The sequence below is a fragment of the Electrophorus electricus genome, chromosome 23 (assembly GCF_013358815.1).
Source record: "Electrophorus electricus isolate fEleEle1 chromosome 23, fEleEle1.pri, whole genome shotgun sequence".
Taxonomy (NCBI): domain Eukaryota; kingdom Metazoa; phylum Chordata; class Actinopteri; order Gymnotiformes; family Gymnotidae; genus Electrophorus; species Electrophorus electricus.
In genome coordinates, this window is record NC_049557.1 from 8,552,721 (window position 1) to 8,567,152 (window position 14,432).

A 14,432-nucleotide genomic window follows, 5' to 3' on the forward strand; every position below is an offset into this window, starting at 1 on the left:
GAAACTCACTGAGTTGCTATGTGACAGCTGGTAGAAATCATGGTGAAACAACACTGAGTTGCTATGTGACAGAGCTGGTTGAAATCATGGTGAAACAAGACTGAGTTATGTTGCCCACACCTGGAACAAAGTCCCAGAAGACCTTTGCTCTCTGTAAATCCAAACCAAAAGTGTTTTGTTCGCTTGTTTCTGACTACAATTCTTGTCTATACATTGTACGTATTGTTGCTTCTACTGTGCCCTCAATTTCTCTTTAATCATTATTATTTTATAATCATTATTTTTTTTTCTTATATGATTTTCTTTTTTCTTTATTTTTCTTATGTATATCAGATTTAATTAATGTCCTGTGCTTTTATACGTGCCTTTGTAAAGCACTCTGCAGTACATTTGAAATGTGCTATACAAAGAAATTTGTCATTACTTTTAAGTGCTCTCAGCATTTGAGACTTTTACGGTATACAACTCGTTCCAACTCTAACATGACTGCTAAGGCAAAATGGACTGTTCAGTAGGGAATCTCCCACAGAGCCCCCTCTGGCATTTCATAAAGCAGGATTATCCAAAAGTCAAGCTTGTTCAACAGAAAGTCCCTGAGTTCTTCACCTAAAATGCAGTACAAGATATGAGATTAAGGAATCTAGGTAATTATGAAAAATCCCTGTGGTAATTTCTGCACTATAACGCTTGCTACCTCTGGCCTCAGTGAGGCAGCTGACATTTTGGCCATGACAGACTTGTGGAACTGCTCTAACCCAACTGTTGCGTCTGACTTTGCAGCACAATAAAATATCACCAATCAAATGTAAGTGCTTGGGGACCGTTGTAAATGTGAAGTGGATTAAAACAGTGGTGTTCCAAGCTAAAAACAACCTCCTCTGGTTCCCAGAAGAGCCCTGCTATTTAACAGAGTCCTGATGTTTAGAGAAAGTCCTCAGAGTGACATTTGCTCAATCTTGCAACAAGCATCTTAGAACTCCAAAACTCTTGGGAAACTGGCTCTTTTGATATGGCAAGTATAATACTTTCCTATAGACTGTCCGACACAGTCCAGTGGGCAGAATCTAGAGTTGTTGGAAGTTTGCTAATGCACAGCCCTCACGCTCTGCAGACTGCATAGTCTGTTTTTGTACAGCATCATTACGTATTTCTTTCACCTGGAAGAAGCTTCTCATTTTCCCCCAGTGAATGGATCTTTAATTAGCTGCTTTTAGATAAATCACATTATCCAGCCTCCACTTTCCTCCCCCAATATCCAGTTCAGCAAGATTAATGATAGGATGACTATTGTCCACAAAGTACTTTCACTAATCACTGAGAGTGCGATGAGGGGGCGAAAAAAGACATTAAACAATGCAAATCAAACCACATTCTTCAAGCGTGCCACGCTGCTCTATGCAGCCAGATAGCACAGTGAAGAGGAGATGACTCCATTAGCTGCAGAATGGGAATAAGACAATCCAGAGCGCATATGATCTATGTGCTTCCTCCGGCTGTGGGCTTAGAAAAAGAGTTGATTCCTACTGAAAGAAGCACTTGAAAGAAGCAATTTTACTGTTTTGACAAACACTGTCATTATCTGACATAAGATAAGAAGCGAAACAATTACCCTCAAGTCCTTGGGCTCACACTTGGCGGTTAAAAAAATTGCTTCTTGACGGTTGAATAAAAGCACTATTGAAACACTCTAACGACCGATGTTAGTATCAGCGCGACAAATATTGTGTTATCAAATTAGCGTTAGTAGTTTGCCTTAATATCCCGAGGCAAAGACAACAGCCCCAAAAGCTGCTTCAGATGAGCAGAAGGAGTTTAACAGCGTTCATATGTAATAGCCATACCCACACGGTTCCTGCAGGAAACTGGAGTGATACATTGCAATTGATAGTTGAGACATTTTCTTTAGGAAGACTTAACCACGACCAGCTAAATCCACAGAGATTAGGTTGTCAATCAAAAAAAAAAAGTCAGTTAAACAGAAGAGCGAGACCATCTGGTCTTGTAGCACATGAGCGAATAGATGCAGAAATGGGTGTGTACTTGTTAAACAAACACTGCTTGGGGCTGATGGGTATTGTATCAATAATTAATAATATCAATTTTTTTGAGTATTGTAGCTTCTGCTCAAACCTGCTGTTTAACTTTTGTCTTAATTGATATTTATTGAGATTGGGGGGAACTAAATAGTTATATCTGTTAAATGATTATCTCCCAGCTGAAATTGATTATTCCACATTCGTGAAGGGCATTTCATATAAAAAGCAGTGAGGATGCACGGACACTAAATTATCATATTTGTAATGGGAAACACAGATGGCCAATTTAGAAGACTCTTAATCACAGTCGAATTGCTTATTAAATCTAATTGCAATGTGTGTGATTTGTAGTGGAGGAGAGTTTCGTAATATCTTCAGTCCATATTCTGCTATGAAGGCAGTGCCACCACTATCTTATTTGAACATGGATTCAGTTAGTATGCAACTCACTGCAGTATTAAAAACTCCTAGCTCCTAGAAAAATGCAAAAATATGAAAAAATAAGAAAACATATTCCAGTACATACACATACATATTTCAATGCACTGTCATATAGTATAGTATCAACGGTGGATGTGTTGCAGTGTATTGATTCCCATGTAGACGCTAGCGTCATTTGCTTTTGTTTGTATTTTCAACTTCAGCTGAATTGAATGAAGGTCCTTCATCAGTCCACGGTCAGGGAGGTTTACAAATAGAAAAAAAATACGCCACTCTTTCTGCCTGTCTTGCTACTGGGCCTCCAAAAAAGACATCTACAAGGCTGTACCAAGAACATCCTCAAACAAGTGGCAAAGAGCCATAATGCGATACTTTTGCACATGATAACGTATGAAAAACTCCAGACAATAGTGTCAATATTGGGAGATTACCCTAAAATAAATCACCACTGAATGTTAACGCATAGGGGGGCGCACCTGAATGCCTGTGAAACATTTCATGACAGTTCCTAATGTTTATTAAGGTGGGATTTAACAAACAAAGGAACTTCCATAAGTAATTTATTTTATATTCCTGTTAATGTTTTTAATTGGTTGACTGTAGATCATACTTTCAATAAAAAAAGGACCAATTATGAACTCTACAACTGCTTCTAGTAATGTCTGATACTGCACTTGTCAATTTAATTTTACATGCCAGTTTCATTTAGTATTTTTTCTCATCCCAATCTGAAATTAACTCCTAGATATGCCACTGAATTACACTGGACACTGTGGTTATTTGGTATTAAGTGTGACTACATAAAGTCTTAAGTTAATTGTGATCTCATCACTGCATGCATATTAGAATGTGCATGCACAAACTTAATAAAAGAAAAGTTACAAATGATAAATTTTAGGAGTAATATAGGGTCTTGCTTTCATACCTTTTTTTCCAACTTGATTTGTGTGGAAACCAACATCACTCTCGCTCATTGTAATTCACGCAGACTTGCGATGAGATGTCACCACTCGAGATTGCCGGAGACCCTGGAGGTTCCATAGTAGTATTTTGTTGGACAGATAAGACAGATGACACTTTTTGGTAAATGTGCATAAATGTATTCAGCACTGTTTATAGAAAACAAAACACTGAATACTGACACCAAAACCTTATTCCAGCTATTTATGCATGGTGGAGAGGTATAATAATGACAACTGCAAGTGCAATTACTAGGGAGAAACCAATGAATTTCTTTTATTCTATCAGGACATTTTACGGCATCGTGTCGGAACACCTGTCTGTGATCAAAAGGGCTGATGGGCCATGCAACAGGACAGTGATCCAAAACCCGGGAGCAAATCGACACTAGCAGCCTGAACAGAATCAGTTCTGCGTTTGAAGTTAGAGGCCTGACCTCAATCCCGCTGAAATGCTGTGGTGTGATCAGAAGCAGACCGCTCAAGCAAAACACACCAAAAATAAACATGAAATGAGTTCTGGAATCAGGAACAGGGTAGAATCCGTCCAACCGCTTCCACGGGACTGACCTGCAGGCCCAGACACTGTGTGGCTCAGGTGGTTTTCCACAAAGGAGGTTCTACTGGTCATTAAAAACAAGGGCTCCTATCCTTTTTTCCCCTCATTGGTCTTGATTGGTTAAACCATGTGTTCAATAAAGCTACAGAATTGAAAAATGCATGTTTGTTAGTTAAATAGGAACATCTGTATTTGTTGTTTATTTATAACTGTGACTTAAGATCACAGATTTAAGATTTAGAAGCCATTTATACAGAAATCCAGATCATTCCAAAGGGTTCACGAATCTTTTTCTCACAGTTTAAGATATAACATATAGATGAATGCTATATGTTCTAACTGATTATAATTAACTTATTTTCTTTTTCTTAGCTTTTAATGGGATCACAGTGAAGTTCTCATGTAACCACTGTGCAGGCTTCATAGATTTGCTGTGTGCAATATGGCATGTATTTTTCCATCCTACACTCTATATCCTTTTTTGTCAACTTACTCATAAAAGATCACCAGAATGTTTAAAGAAAATCAAACAGTTGTTTAGATTAGAGATCACAATTGCTTAGATGTTAAGTCTGCTATTTGGTGTACTTTATTGTGCATGCTTTACTGTGTGTAACTAACACACACACACACACACACACACACACACACACACACACACACACACACACACACACACACACACACACACACACACACACACACACACACACACACACACACACACCCCACCATGCCTCCTTTGTTCTTCTGGATTTACCTCACCAGGAGCAAGCTGACCAAGAGCTTCATGGGCTGGCCAGTTAAGGTGCCCCTCTATCCATAATTTCATTATATATAAATATGTCTCCCAAGGATGAACAAATAAATGGTGGACAGGGTTACCAAGGAGAGCCCACTGCAGGATAAACCCTTCTCTGGAGTGCACCAGATCACAGAGGTAGCTGACCTAAGTCTATCCTACCGATGGCTGGAAATGGCTGGACTGAAGGATAGCACAGAGGCATTAATCATGGCAGCGCAAGATTAAGCAGTAAGCTGTAGGTCTATCAAACAGGGGTGTGTCACACCAGAAAAAGCCCAAAATGAAGCCTCAGCAAAGGTACCACTGAGACAATCCTGCAGCTAGTAGTAGGATGCATGGAGTGGGCAGGGAAAGGACACACTGAGACACACAACCAAGTCGCAGGAATCATATACAAGAACATATGTAAGGAGTAGGAGCTAGACTCTTACAAATGGCAGGAACTGCAGAGAGGGGTGGAGACAACAAGACTAAGACCCCGTGGGACCTCCACGGGGGGCTTCCCTCGTTTCAGCCTTACAATGAGCAGAAGAATGAGTTTTACTGAAGGGCTGAGTGACTTTAAATGTACTGTTATAGGACTCCAGCATTGCTACAAATCATTGAATGAAATTTCTGTCCTGCTAGATCTGCCCTGGTCAACCGTAAGCGCTGTGATTGTGAAACAGAAGTATCTAGGGGTGTCACGGTACGCCTCCTCCTCCCAAGTGTCTCCCCGTGTGTGTGTGTGTGTTTGTGTGTGTGTGTGTTCGTCCGTGTGGCCATGCCCCCCATGTGTCACACCTGTTTGTAATTGTTTTTCATTTACGTGTGTATATAAACCCCTATGGTTCTGTTGTCTGTTGTTGGTGTTTGATGTTACGCTAGCTTAATTGCTATGTAGTCTTTTTTCTCTGTGTAAATAAACGTATGTTTTTGTTCAACGCAACTCGTCTCCGCATCCTGCTTAGCCCCCTAATGTTACAAGGGCCAACAGCATAGCAACGAAGCAGTAGAAAACACAAACTCACAGTGGGGCCGTCAAGTGCTGAAGCACATTGCACATAGTGCTTTTTACAAGTTTGGTGTGAACGTGCCCCAGTGGCCTACACAAAGCACTGGTCTCAACCCCACTGACCACTGGAATGGACTTGGATGTCTTATTGTCAAGCCTTCTTGTCTGACATCACTGTGCGACCTCAAGAATAATTTTTTCCATTGAATGGGCACATTTTCCAGCAGACACAATCCAACATTTTGTGGAAAACGGTGCGCGTGTGCATGTTTTGCGCATGTCTTTTTATTGCTCCTGTTTAATAGAAATAAATATATTTCTGGAGCCCTGAGTCCTGATTTTCAGGATGTAAGCATAGTGTGGCCTATATTTTGGCCCAGTTCCCAGTTTAAGCCAAAGAAGTCAGCATGAAGCACTGTGTCTCCACTCATCAAAGCATACACTCTGGACTAGAATGGCATCCTCTATCTGTTGAGAGCTCCTAACAGGCACTTCTGTACAATTTTACATTTTGGTGCTTTTGTTAACTTGTTTGTATGTATATTTATAGATGTATAAATTGTAGTTACTGTGGGCTTTCTTCAAGCTTTATTGTATCTGTAATATTAATCCATCTTTCTTTCTTCATGTATATTTTATAATATTAGCATGGAAATATTGTTACTTTCCATTTGCAAATAATAATGTGTTGATTGTCATTTGTTTTTAGGTGTTAGAATAGTGTACATGGCAAAAATCACTAAAAGCGGCTAGTTTATTTCATGTAGCTATGTAAGCACTCTGTCCTTCATACTACGTCTGTTCTGTGCACTACGGCACGACATGTCGACATGCTAAAACAAATCGTCAGTAGACTGACTGTCAATGTATGGGTAACGGCGCTGGCACATGTAGATATGGTGACAGGAATTCACTAAAAGATGGTGATCTTGGCTCTTACCAACCAGTGCACTAGTGGCTGGGGTGAAGAACGTGCCTGCCTTCACTTCTGCCATTAAAATGAAGAATGCTGGGTTACAGAGGAATTTATGGTGCAGACATCATATCATCAAGTGAGGCTTCTATGTCAAAGGTCTTCCTCTCTTCTCATGCTCACTCATACTGACAGAGTTGTGATATTTGACCTGCTAGGCCACCATTGTTCAGGGACACAGATTTATCATTATCCCCCGATGATTAGGTTTGTCAAAACCACCATCTTTTCCCCTTAACAGTAGTTATTGCAATGGAGAGACCACCCGTCTGAGTCGTGCTGAGAGTCTGGTTCGTGGGGTCAAGCACTGAATTATTGATATAATGTGGTACGAGCGGGGAGTTTTTAACTATAGACATTTAGAAGATGGAGTGGCATCAGTAGGGTGCTAAATCTCTGGTCCACAAACAGCCATTTTATTGGTTGCACAGATGGTCTGCACACTCTGCCCTCAAAGCTGTGCATAACCTCCTTTTGCTTGGATTCCTGGTCTGTGGTGAGCATTTGGGCTTTTAAAACCATATGTTGAAGAACGACGCCTGTTCTTAATACGTTTCTCTGGAAAAGGAAGGTTGCATGCCTACAAAAAGACAGATACCACAGAAGAATAGTCACAAATGTGAGGATCGGTATTGTGCTTTAAGAAAAGGGGGCATATTTGTTGAAGAATGTAAAGAATATACAGATTTTGACCTAGGCCACAGGCATATATACTAGTCCTAGAGGCATATGGGACATCCCCACAGTACACACCTCATTATTAGTAGGTTGTATGACCTTAATGAAATTTAATAGTAGCTCCAGTGAACTACTATGATATTTGACAAATATGGTGTTTTCCCTGTTACATACTCTTATGTTAATTTAAGCAAACTAGGTCCCTATTTGTTTTAATTCTTTGTCAATATGTTAGTCCATTCCAAGATAATAGTCTACTTCTGTTTCTGTGTGGAAATGTAGGCCAGTGTGCAATATGGAGATAGATAACTTCTTGTTAGTGATATGCACGCTGCCTCTATTTAGAGAGTCATATCAATCAGCTCAGTGAGTCATATCAATTGACTCAGTGAGTCATGACAGTCAGCTCAGTTCACCAATCAGAGCTGGCTCCCAAGTGACTCATTATTTACTATGAGAGTTATTTTTTTCTCATACTTGCCAATATTAGTTTACAAGGTTTGGCTCTAAATCTAAAGTCAGATATGGCTGACATTTCACCTGAGGCTCTGGCTGCAATTTGGTAGAGCGAGGTACAGGACCTAAGTATTTCACTTGTCAAAAAAATAAATATTACAAGTCAGCTCTCATCATTCATTTTAAAAAGTCGATTCCAAGAGCCAGTTCTCTTGTGAACAACACATCACTAGTTCTTGAGTTATGCCCTGCACTCACTACAGAATTTTTTGGGAGAGCACCACAAATTTCTGGGATGGTTAACATCAGATAAGTTTATTCCGTTGGTTTCTGGTCAACTGCTGCAGTTGTCTCCTTAAACTTTATATGTTGCAACTCTTTGTAAATGTAACTTGTCCTACTGAATAAATTAAGCAATGGCTATTCTGATTAATCAGAGTAATTTTCAATAAATCATTTTGGTAAATTTAACTAAAAATATATTACTGTGAGTATAGGCCTATTTAACACTATACGTCTGCATATACTACAGCAAGCCTGTTGCACTGTGGTTGTGAAAGGTAAGGTTCATAAATTAACTGCAATCTGTTATTAGTGTTTATTCAATTACTGATCTGTTAACAGTGAGTTAAACTGGGCACTTGTTGGTGATATTTGGTATGAACTGAAGCAGAGCTGTTATTCCTGCTAACACCTGTCCATGCCCTGATCTTGTCATCTCAGAGAATTTGCTGATCTTGCCTGCCCAAGAATGCTGGTTGTGAATTCTCTTACATAACATCAGGAGGATTTTGTTATTTCCTTCAAGAGAAGTGACTCCGTTGTTTGTCCGGTCCTTTGTCATCTCCAGACTGGACCACTGCAGCTCAGTCTTGGCAGGCCTCCCTACACACACCACTAGACACTCGCAGCAGATCCAGAATGCAGCTGCATGACTCATAGCCAATCATCCCAAGTTCACACACATCACTCCACTGCTGTGTTCCCTGCACTGGCCTCTTGAATCAGATTTAAAACCCTGACATTTGCCTACAAAGCCAAAAATGGACCAGCTTCTCCGAACACACAGGTCTCACCTTGCACCATATCTTACGGCGTTCATGCCCCAAGTACAGCTCATGTTGAACAAGCACCAATCAAGAAATGAAAGATGTGGCATTTTCCTGCACTAACACCCTTCTTTCTCCTTTCCACACGGTGAAGTTCCATGCTATCTTCATAAATTTTCTGAAGACCCTCCTTTTTCATTCGAGCAATCCTTAGGCACTTAATTAATCGGCAAACCTGCCCTTACTAATTAATAAATAGGATTACTCCCATGGAGACAACAAAGCACTGTTTAAGTCTGTTGGCTTGGCTGAAATGGCAGGTTAGGATGGTTGCATCATACATCATTTTTCATTCTTGAACTGTACAGTGGGCTAGATAGACAAATTTATAGACAGATTGATTGATTGATCAGTTCATGAAATTGAGGGAAGGTGACACAGTGTGGAAATTTGAAAATGTGCTTTATTTTAGAGATTGTCTGTTTTATGAGGCAATACCACTATCTCATCAGTTTACTGAGACTTCTTGGTCAAACTTCTTAAAGCCAAGAGTCTATCATGCCAATGAATATGTAATAAACCAAATAGCATATTAAATGAACACTCAGACACTGGAGCCGATGCTGTCAACGAATGAACCAATGACGTACACCTCTAAAAACACAGAGAGAGAGAGAGAGAGAGAGAGAGAGAGAGAGAGAGAGAGAGAGAGAGAGAGAGAGAGAGAGAGAGAGAGAGAGAGAGAGAGAAACAGACAGAGAGAGAGAGAGAGAGAGAGAGAGAGAGACAGAGAGAGAGAGAGAGAGAGAATGAGAATGAGAGCGCAGAATTTGCGAACGGGGAAATTCGAAGATCAGTTAACTGTCGACTTCACTGTGACTGACTGAACTCGGCTGCACCGTCACTGCGTTATTATGTGAACTATGCGAGGGGCAGATGTTGGTATCTTGGTAAGTGATCCGTTTTCATTTGGTAAAAGTTCATATCTTCATATCTTGTAAAAAAAAAAATAAATCTATCTATTTATTTATATATATATATATATATATATATATATATATATATATATATATATATATATATATATATATATATATATAATTTTGAAAAACATGATTGAACAATATGTCCCTGTTGCGTCCTATAACGAGGCTGCGCAACCTTTAAGTTTTATTGCATTGTCGAGTTCATTTTATACTGGACCGACCTACCAGAAACGCAAGCCGTCATTGAATGTGGACCCTAACGTCTACTCCGTGACTACGATAACAGAATAGGCTTTTTGGTAGAGGAAGTGAAGCCTCTGATAACATATTCCTTTTGACAAGTATTCGTTTCCCCCGCCGAGAGCACTGCAGAGAGACCAAGCGCATAACTTGGCAGGTGCATAGGCACTGGGCTCTGCTTTATACCGCAAGCTTCGCTCTGTCTTATACTCTATAACCAGTGAGACGTTTGCTGTCGTTTACCGTTCAAAACGCAGATTTTTGAAAGCGCTTCGTTTTCCGAAAGTTACTGAGTTTTAACCCATAGCGCATTCTATTACAGAATTTACTTGATTAGAACGGAATTTTGACAATTACAGCTGTAGTTTAGTTTGTAAAGTTTTTTTTTTAATTGATTCGATTTTTTTTTAAAAGCATGTCATTTTAAAACCGCAAATCACCTTAAAATTGTGTCTACTGATATGCGGACTTAATCGGAGTATTTTGTATTTGTTGCTGTGCAATGTCACCAACAGTGATAACATCCCAAACATATTTTTGTCAAGTTTAATATGGTCGCAGTTTCGAATGCAGCCAAGCATTAAGAACACGTAGCTCAGATGCTTCAGTGTAGATCGCACAGTCCCCTTCCTTCTTACTAAATAAAGTCTTCTTTCTTACTCTGTGTTCCCCACAGGGCAAAGCTCTCGGATATGAGATGAGCGGATTAGGAGTATCGGAGTGGCGCTTATTCGAGACAGCGTAGTAACACTAACTGCCTACCAGCGGCATTCACCCCCGCGCCGGCTTCACTCCAGCATCAAGGCGTGCAATCTGGACCCATTAGCATCGAAGCATTAAAGCATTAAAGCTAACTAGGAGCCTGCACATTTGATTACTACATCGGATGTGGATATTGCTGCATGACCGCAGTTAACTGCGTGGTGCCAATGCTTCATAAACCCACCTCGTTGTGCGATCACTGTGGTGAATTAGGGTCTTTGTAACATGGCCGTTTCTAACTGAGGCTTTTCCAACTGTTTTTGTTTCCGGTGTGGTAAGAAAAAAAATGCTTAAAGGGGATACCACTGGCGTTGCGTGACCCAGATACTCGCCGGTTTAACCCTTCGTTGCGCCTTTCTCTACCTGGACCTACTCCCGACAAATCCATGGAAGTTACAACGTGCGCACTGAACTTGCGTTAAAGTGGAAGCTGGGATTATTCTTCGCAGGACGGGGGACGATGCAGCCGGGGATGCGGACACTGTGTGCGGGCGGAGGCGCCTCTCTCTGCTGCCTGCTCTTGCTGTGGCTCATTTACACTCACCTCCTTAAAGAAGGCAAGTATTGTACATCAGCGGGGAGGTTGTGGGTTCCCTTCTGCTACTTCTTTAAGAATAACTCAGTCAGCTTGGTTTAGTCAGAGACACTGGGTTCGTATTCTTCTTTTTTATTCTGATAACAGTCTTGAATATTACTCTTGCAATATGTGAGTCCTACCACTTTTATTCATTGCATTTAAATGAGATAAAATTTATCACAGCTTTGCTTTTTGGGTTACATCTTAACCACAATAAGAAGAGAAATGAATTCTTCTGAGAGACCCCATGACCTTGTAGTATTGATATGGAAATGCAGAGCAGAATATTGAGGGCAAAATTTGCACCTGCTTTGTGAAATCTCATGGTGAACGTCAGATATCGTGTACTGTAGGACTCAAAATTCCCAAGGCTCTCTTACAGCGTCTCACACATCCAAATACGGCTATAATAAAGGTTCGACTGATTTGTGTGTGTGTGTGTGTGTGTGAGGGTGTGTGTGTGTGTGTGTGTGTGTGCACGAGTGTGCAAGCGTGCATGCATGCATGAATGTGAGCACATTTAGGCATGCATCTCTGTTTGAGGTCCCTCTGATATCACTTGTGTATTTGTCTGTAGCCTAATAACAAGACTGCCAGGACACGTCAGTATTCTGATGCCATGCATGTCTGTGTTAACCTGTTGGCATGGTAGTAGCCCGTCAGTGTGACACTAGCCATATGATGTGAATGTTGCACAGATTAGCTGGGAGGAGTGAGCACTGTGAGAGGCTGTACAGATAAGAGCTCTGTGGCTTCCACCATGATGCAACAGATCCGTGGTTCCCTCCACCCTCCTCTGCACAAAAGGGCCCTCGAAAAAGGCTGTTTCCCCACCCAAAGCATCATCTTGCACAGGATCACTTCGCTGATGTTCAGCATAGACACCCTTCAAAACTCGAAGGTGACGCGCTTTCTGATGATGATGATGATGAGGAGGAGGAGGAGGATGTCCCTGCATGCTTGCCACGGTCCTGCTCGGCTGCGTGTCCCCCAGAAACGCTCGCACGCTCAGTGCGCACACCCGTAGAGGAGCCCTTCTGAAGTGCAGCTGCTGGCCCGAAGTGATGCTCGCTCTGCCCGTTAATGTCACCGAGCGAAAGGGGAACCTGCCCCGGAGGACAAGGTCAGAAGCAGCCGAGACTACTCTGACACTTCTCATCTGCCACAGAGGGAATCTCATGACGGCCTGAAGGGAGTTCTTTTTCAGAATTCAGTGAAATTGTTTGCACTTCGGTTATAGCTGTGTTTGCCTCTGCAAGTGTGGTAGGGAGAAAAAAAACAGAATCAATGACAATGTGAATCACAAATAGGAAAAAAAGTGAACTGCTCCAGGAGTAAAAGCAGTAGACCTGTTCCACTCTGTTCTGTGCTACAAGTGAGTCCCATTCACTAGCTGGATTAGGCAGCAGGCTGTGAAATATAGCTAACCATGACACTGCTGTAGTTACTGGTCAGAGTTCGACTCTGTACTGAATCAATCGCTCGAGTCATTTCCCAACAAGAGTTTGACCAAGTCCTTAGCACCATGGCTCCATGGTCTTCCCTCTTTAATATGTGTTGAAAAGCTCCAGTATATAGCTATTTACATATGATGATTACTAATGCATGCAATGAGGGGTGAGTGTGTGTGTGTGTGTGTGTGTGTGTGTGTATTTTTGCTTTTTCCTCTTGATTTAATTATGGGTAGAGCTTTCAACATCGGTCTTAACAGTGTGATGGTTGTGACATCACCTTTATAATACACAGCGTATTTTTAAATAGGGGCATGTGTAACAAGCCGTTGACAAGAAAGATTTGCCAGGTTACAACTCACTTAATTAAATTAATTAAATTTAATTAAAAACCATGCAATGTAACCACTCTGTGCCAGTTTGATGGACATTGGTCTTTTTTGAGATTTAGTGATATTTTCTGAGGTCTGCACTAAAACTCGAGCATGATGGGAAACGCAAAGTTTCTGGTGTGTGTGCGGGAGACGGGCCTGTTGGCATACACGTCCACAGGCAATGTTGCCCTATTTGGGTGGTTATTTAGGCTTGTGCAGAAATTAGCAGGGAAATGTAGTCCGACCTTCTAAATCTGTGTTTTTCTCTCCAGCTTGCGCTTCTTCTCTCTGACACGTCCTTCCGTCGTGCTTCTTCTCTCACCTTCTCCTGTCACTGTCCTTTAACGTTTCTTTCTGCGCTCTCTCTCAGTGTTTTAAAAAGGGGAAATCCAAGGAGTCCTACAATGAACTTTGAATGGCCTTTATTCTCAGTAGCATTTTTAGGTAGAAAATATCTTAAATATGGAAACGTTCTCCAGCTGAAATGCCATAAGATCGAAAAGGCTTTTTAAACCTGGCAGTGGCAGGTTTAAAAACACTTTGAAACACTGAAAGAAGACCCTGTATACAGCCATGGATAGAATCTCAAAACTCATTTTGGATAAAAATGTATCTGTGCAATTCACAGGAGGGGGAACTGAGATACTGACATACAAAGAGAGACAGGGCCTGTATATGAGACCAGCTCATATGCTCTCCCACATCTAGAAGCTTACTGCATGATCTTTTAAGGGATACAGTAACAGAGATGTGTGCAAGGTTCTGTGTGGTTCGGGGTTTAGTAGGGGTTAGTCATGTAAACATGTGCAGTGGTTTCTCCCATATAGTAACATGTGGCTCTCTGACGGGTTTTTTTGTTTTGTTTTTTGGGGGGGGTTTTTTTGCCTGCATTAAAGCTCCCTTTCAGGATCAGGAATGTGGATCTCTGAGTGCCTGTTTTGGGAAGTTACTGACAGAAATGTGGGCCACTCCCGGCGGCCAAAGGGCACGTTCCCTAGCACGGCTTTTGGGGATATGAAACCAGTAATAACAGAATAAGTCAAACAGAAATGCTAGTCCTCCATTATCCGGTTCAGTAATGCACACACACAC

General features: G+C 41.2%; 1 protein-coding gene across 2 annotated transcripts in view; it reads left to right on the forward strand.

Moving 5' to 3' along the window:
- Positions 1-9,755: 9,755 nt before the first annotated feature.
- Positions 9,756-14,432, forward strand: part of tafa5l (TAFA chemokine like family member 5, like) — a 53,587-nt gene continuing 48,910 nt past the window's right edge. For both annotated transcript variants that reach the window (XR_004775547.1, XM_035521807.1), the window contains exons 1-2: positions 9,756-9,900; positions 10,853-11,495. Coding sequence is in view for 1 of the 2 variants with exons in the window: in XM_035521807.1 (XP_035377700.1) it covers positions 11,399-11,495 (97 nt within the window). In the remaining variant the exon portion in view is untranslated. The remainder of the gene's footprint in view (positions 9,901-10,852; positions 11,496-14,432) is intronic.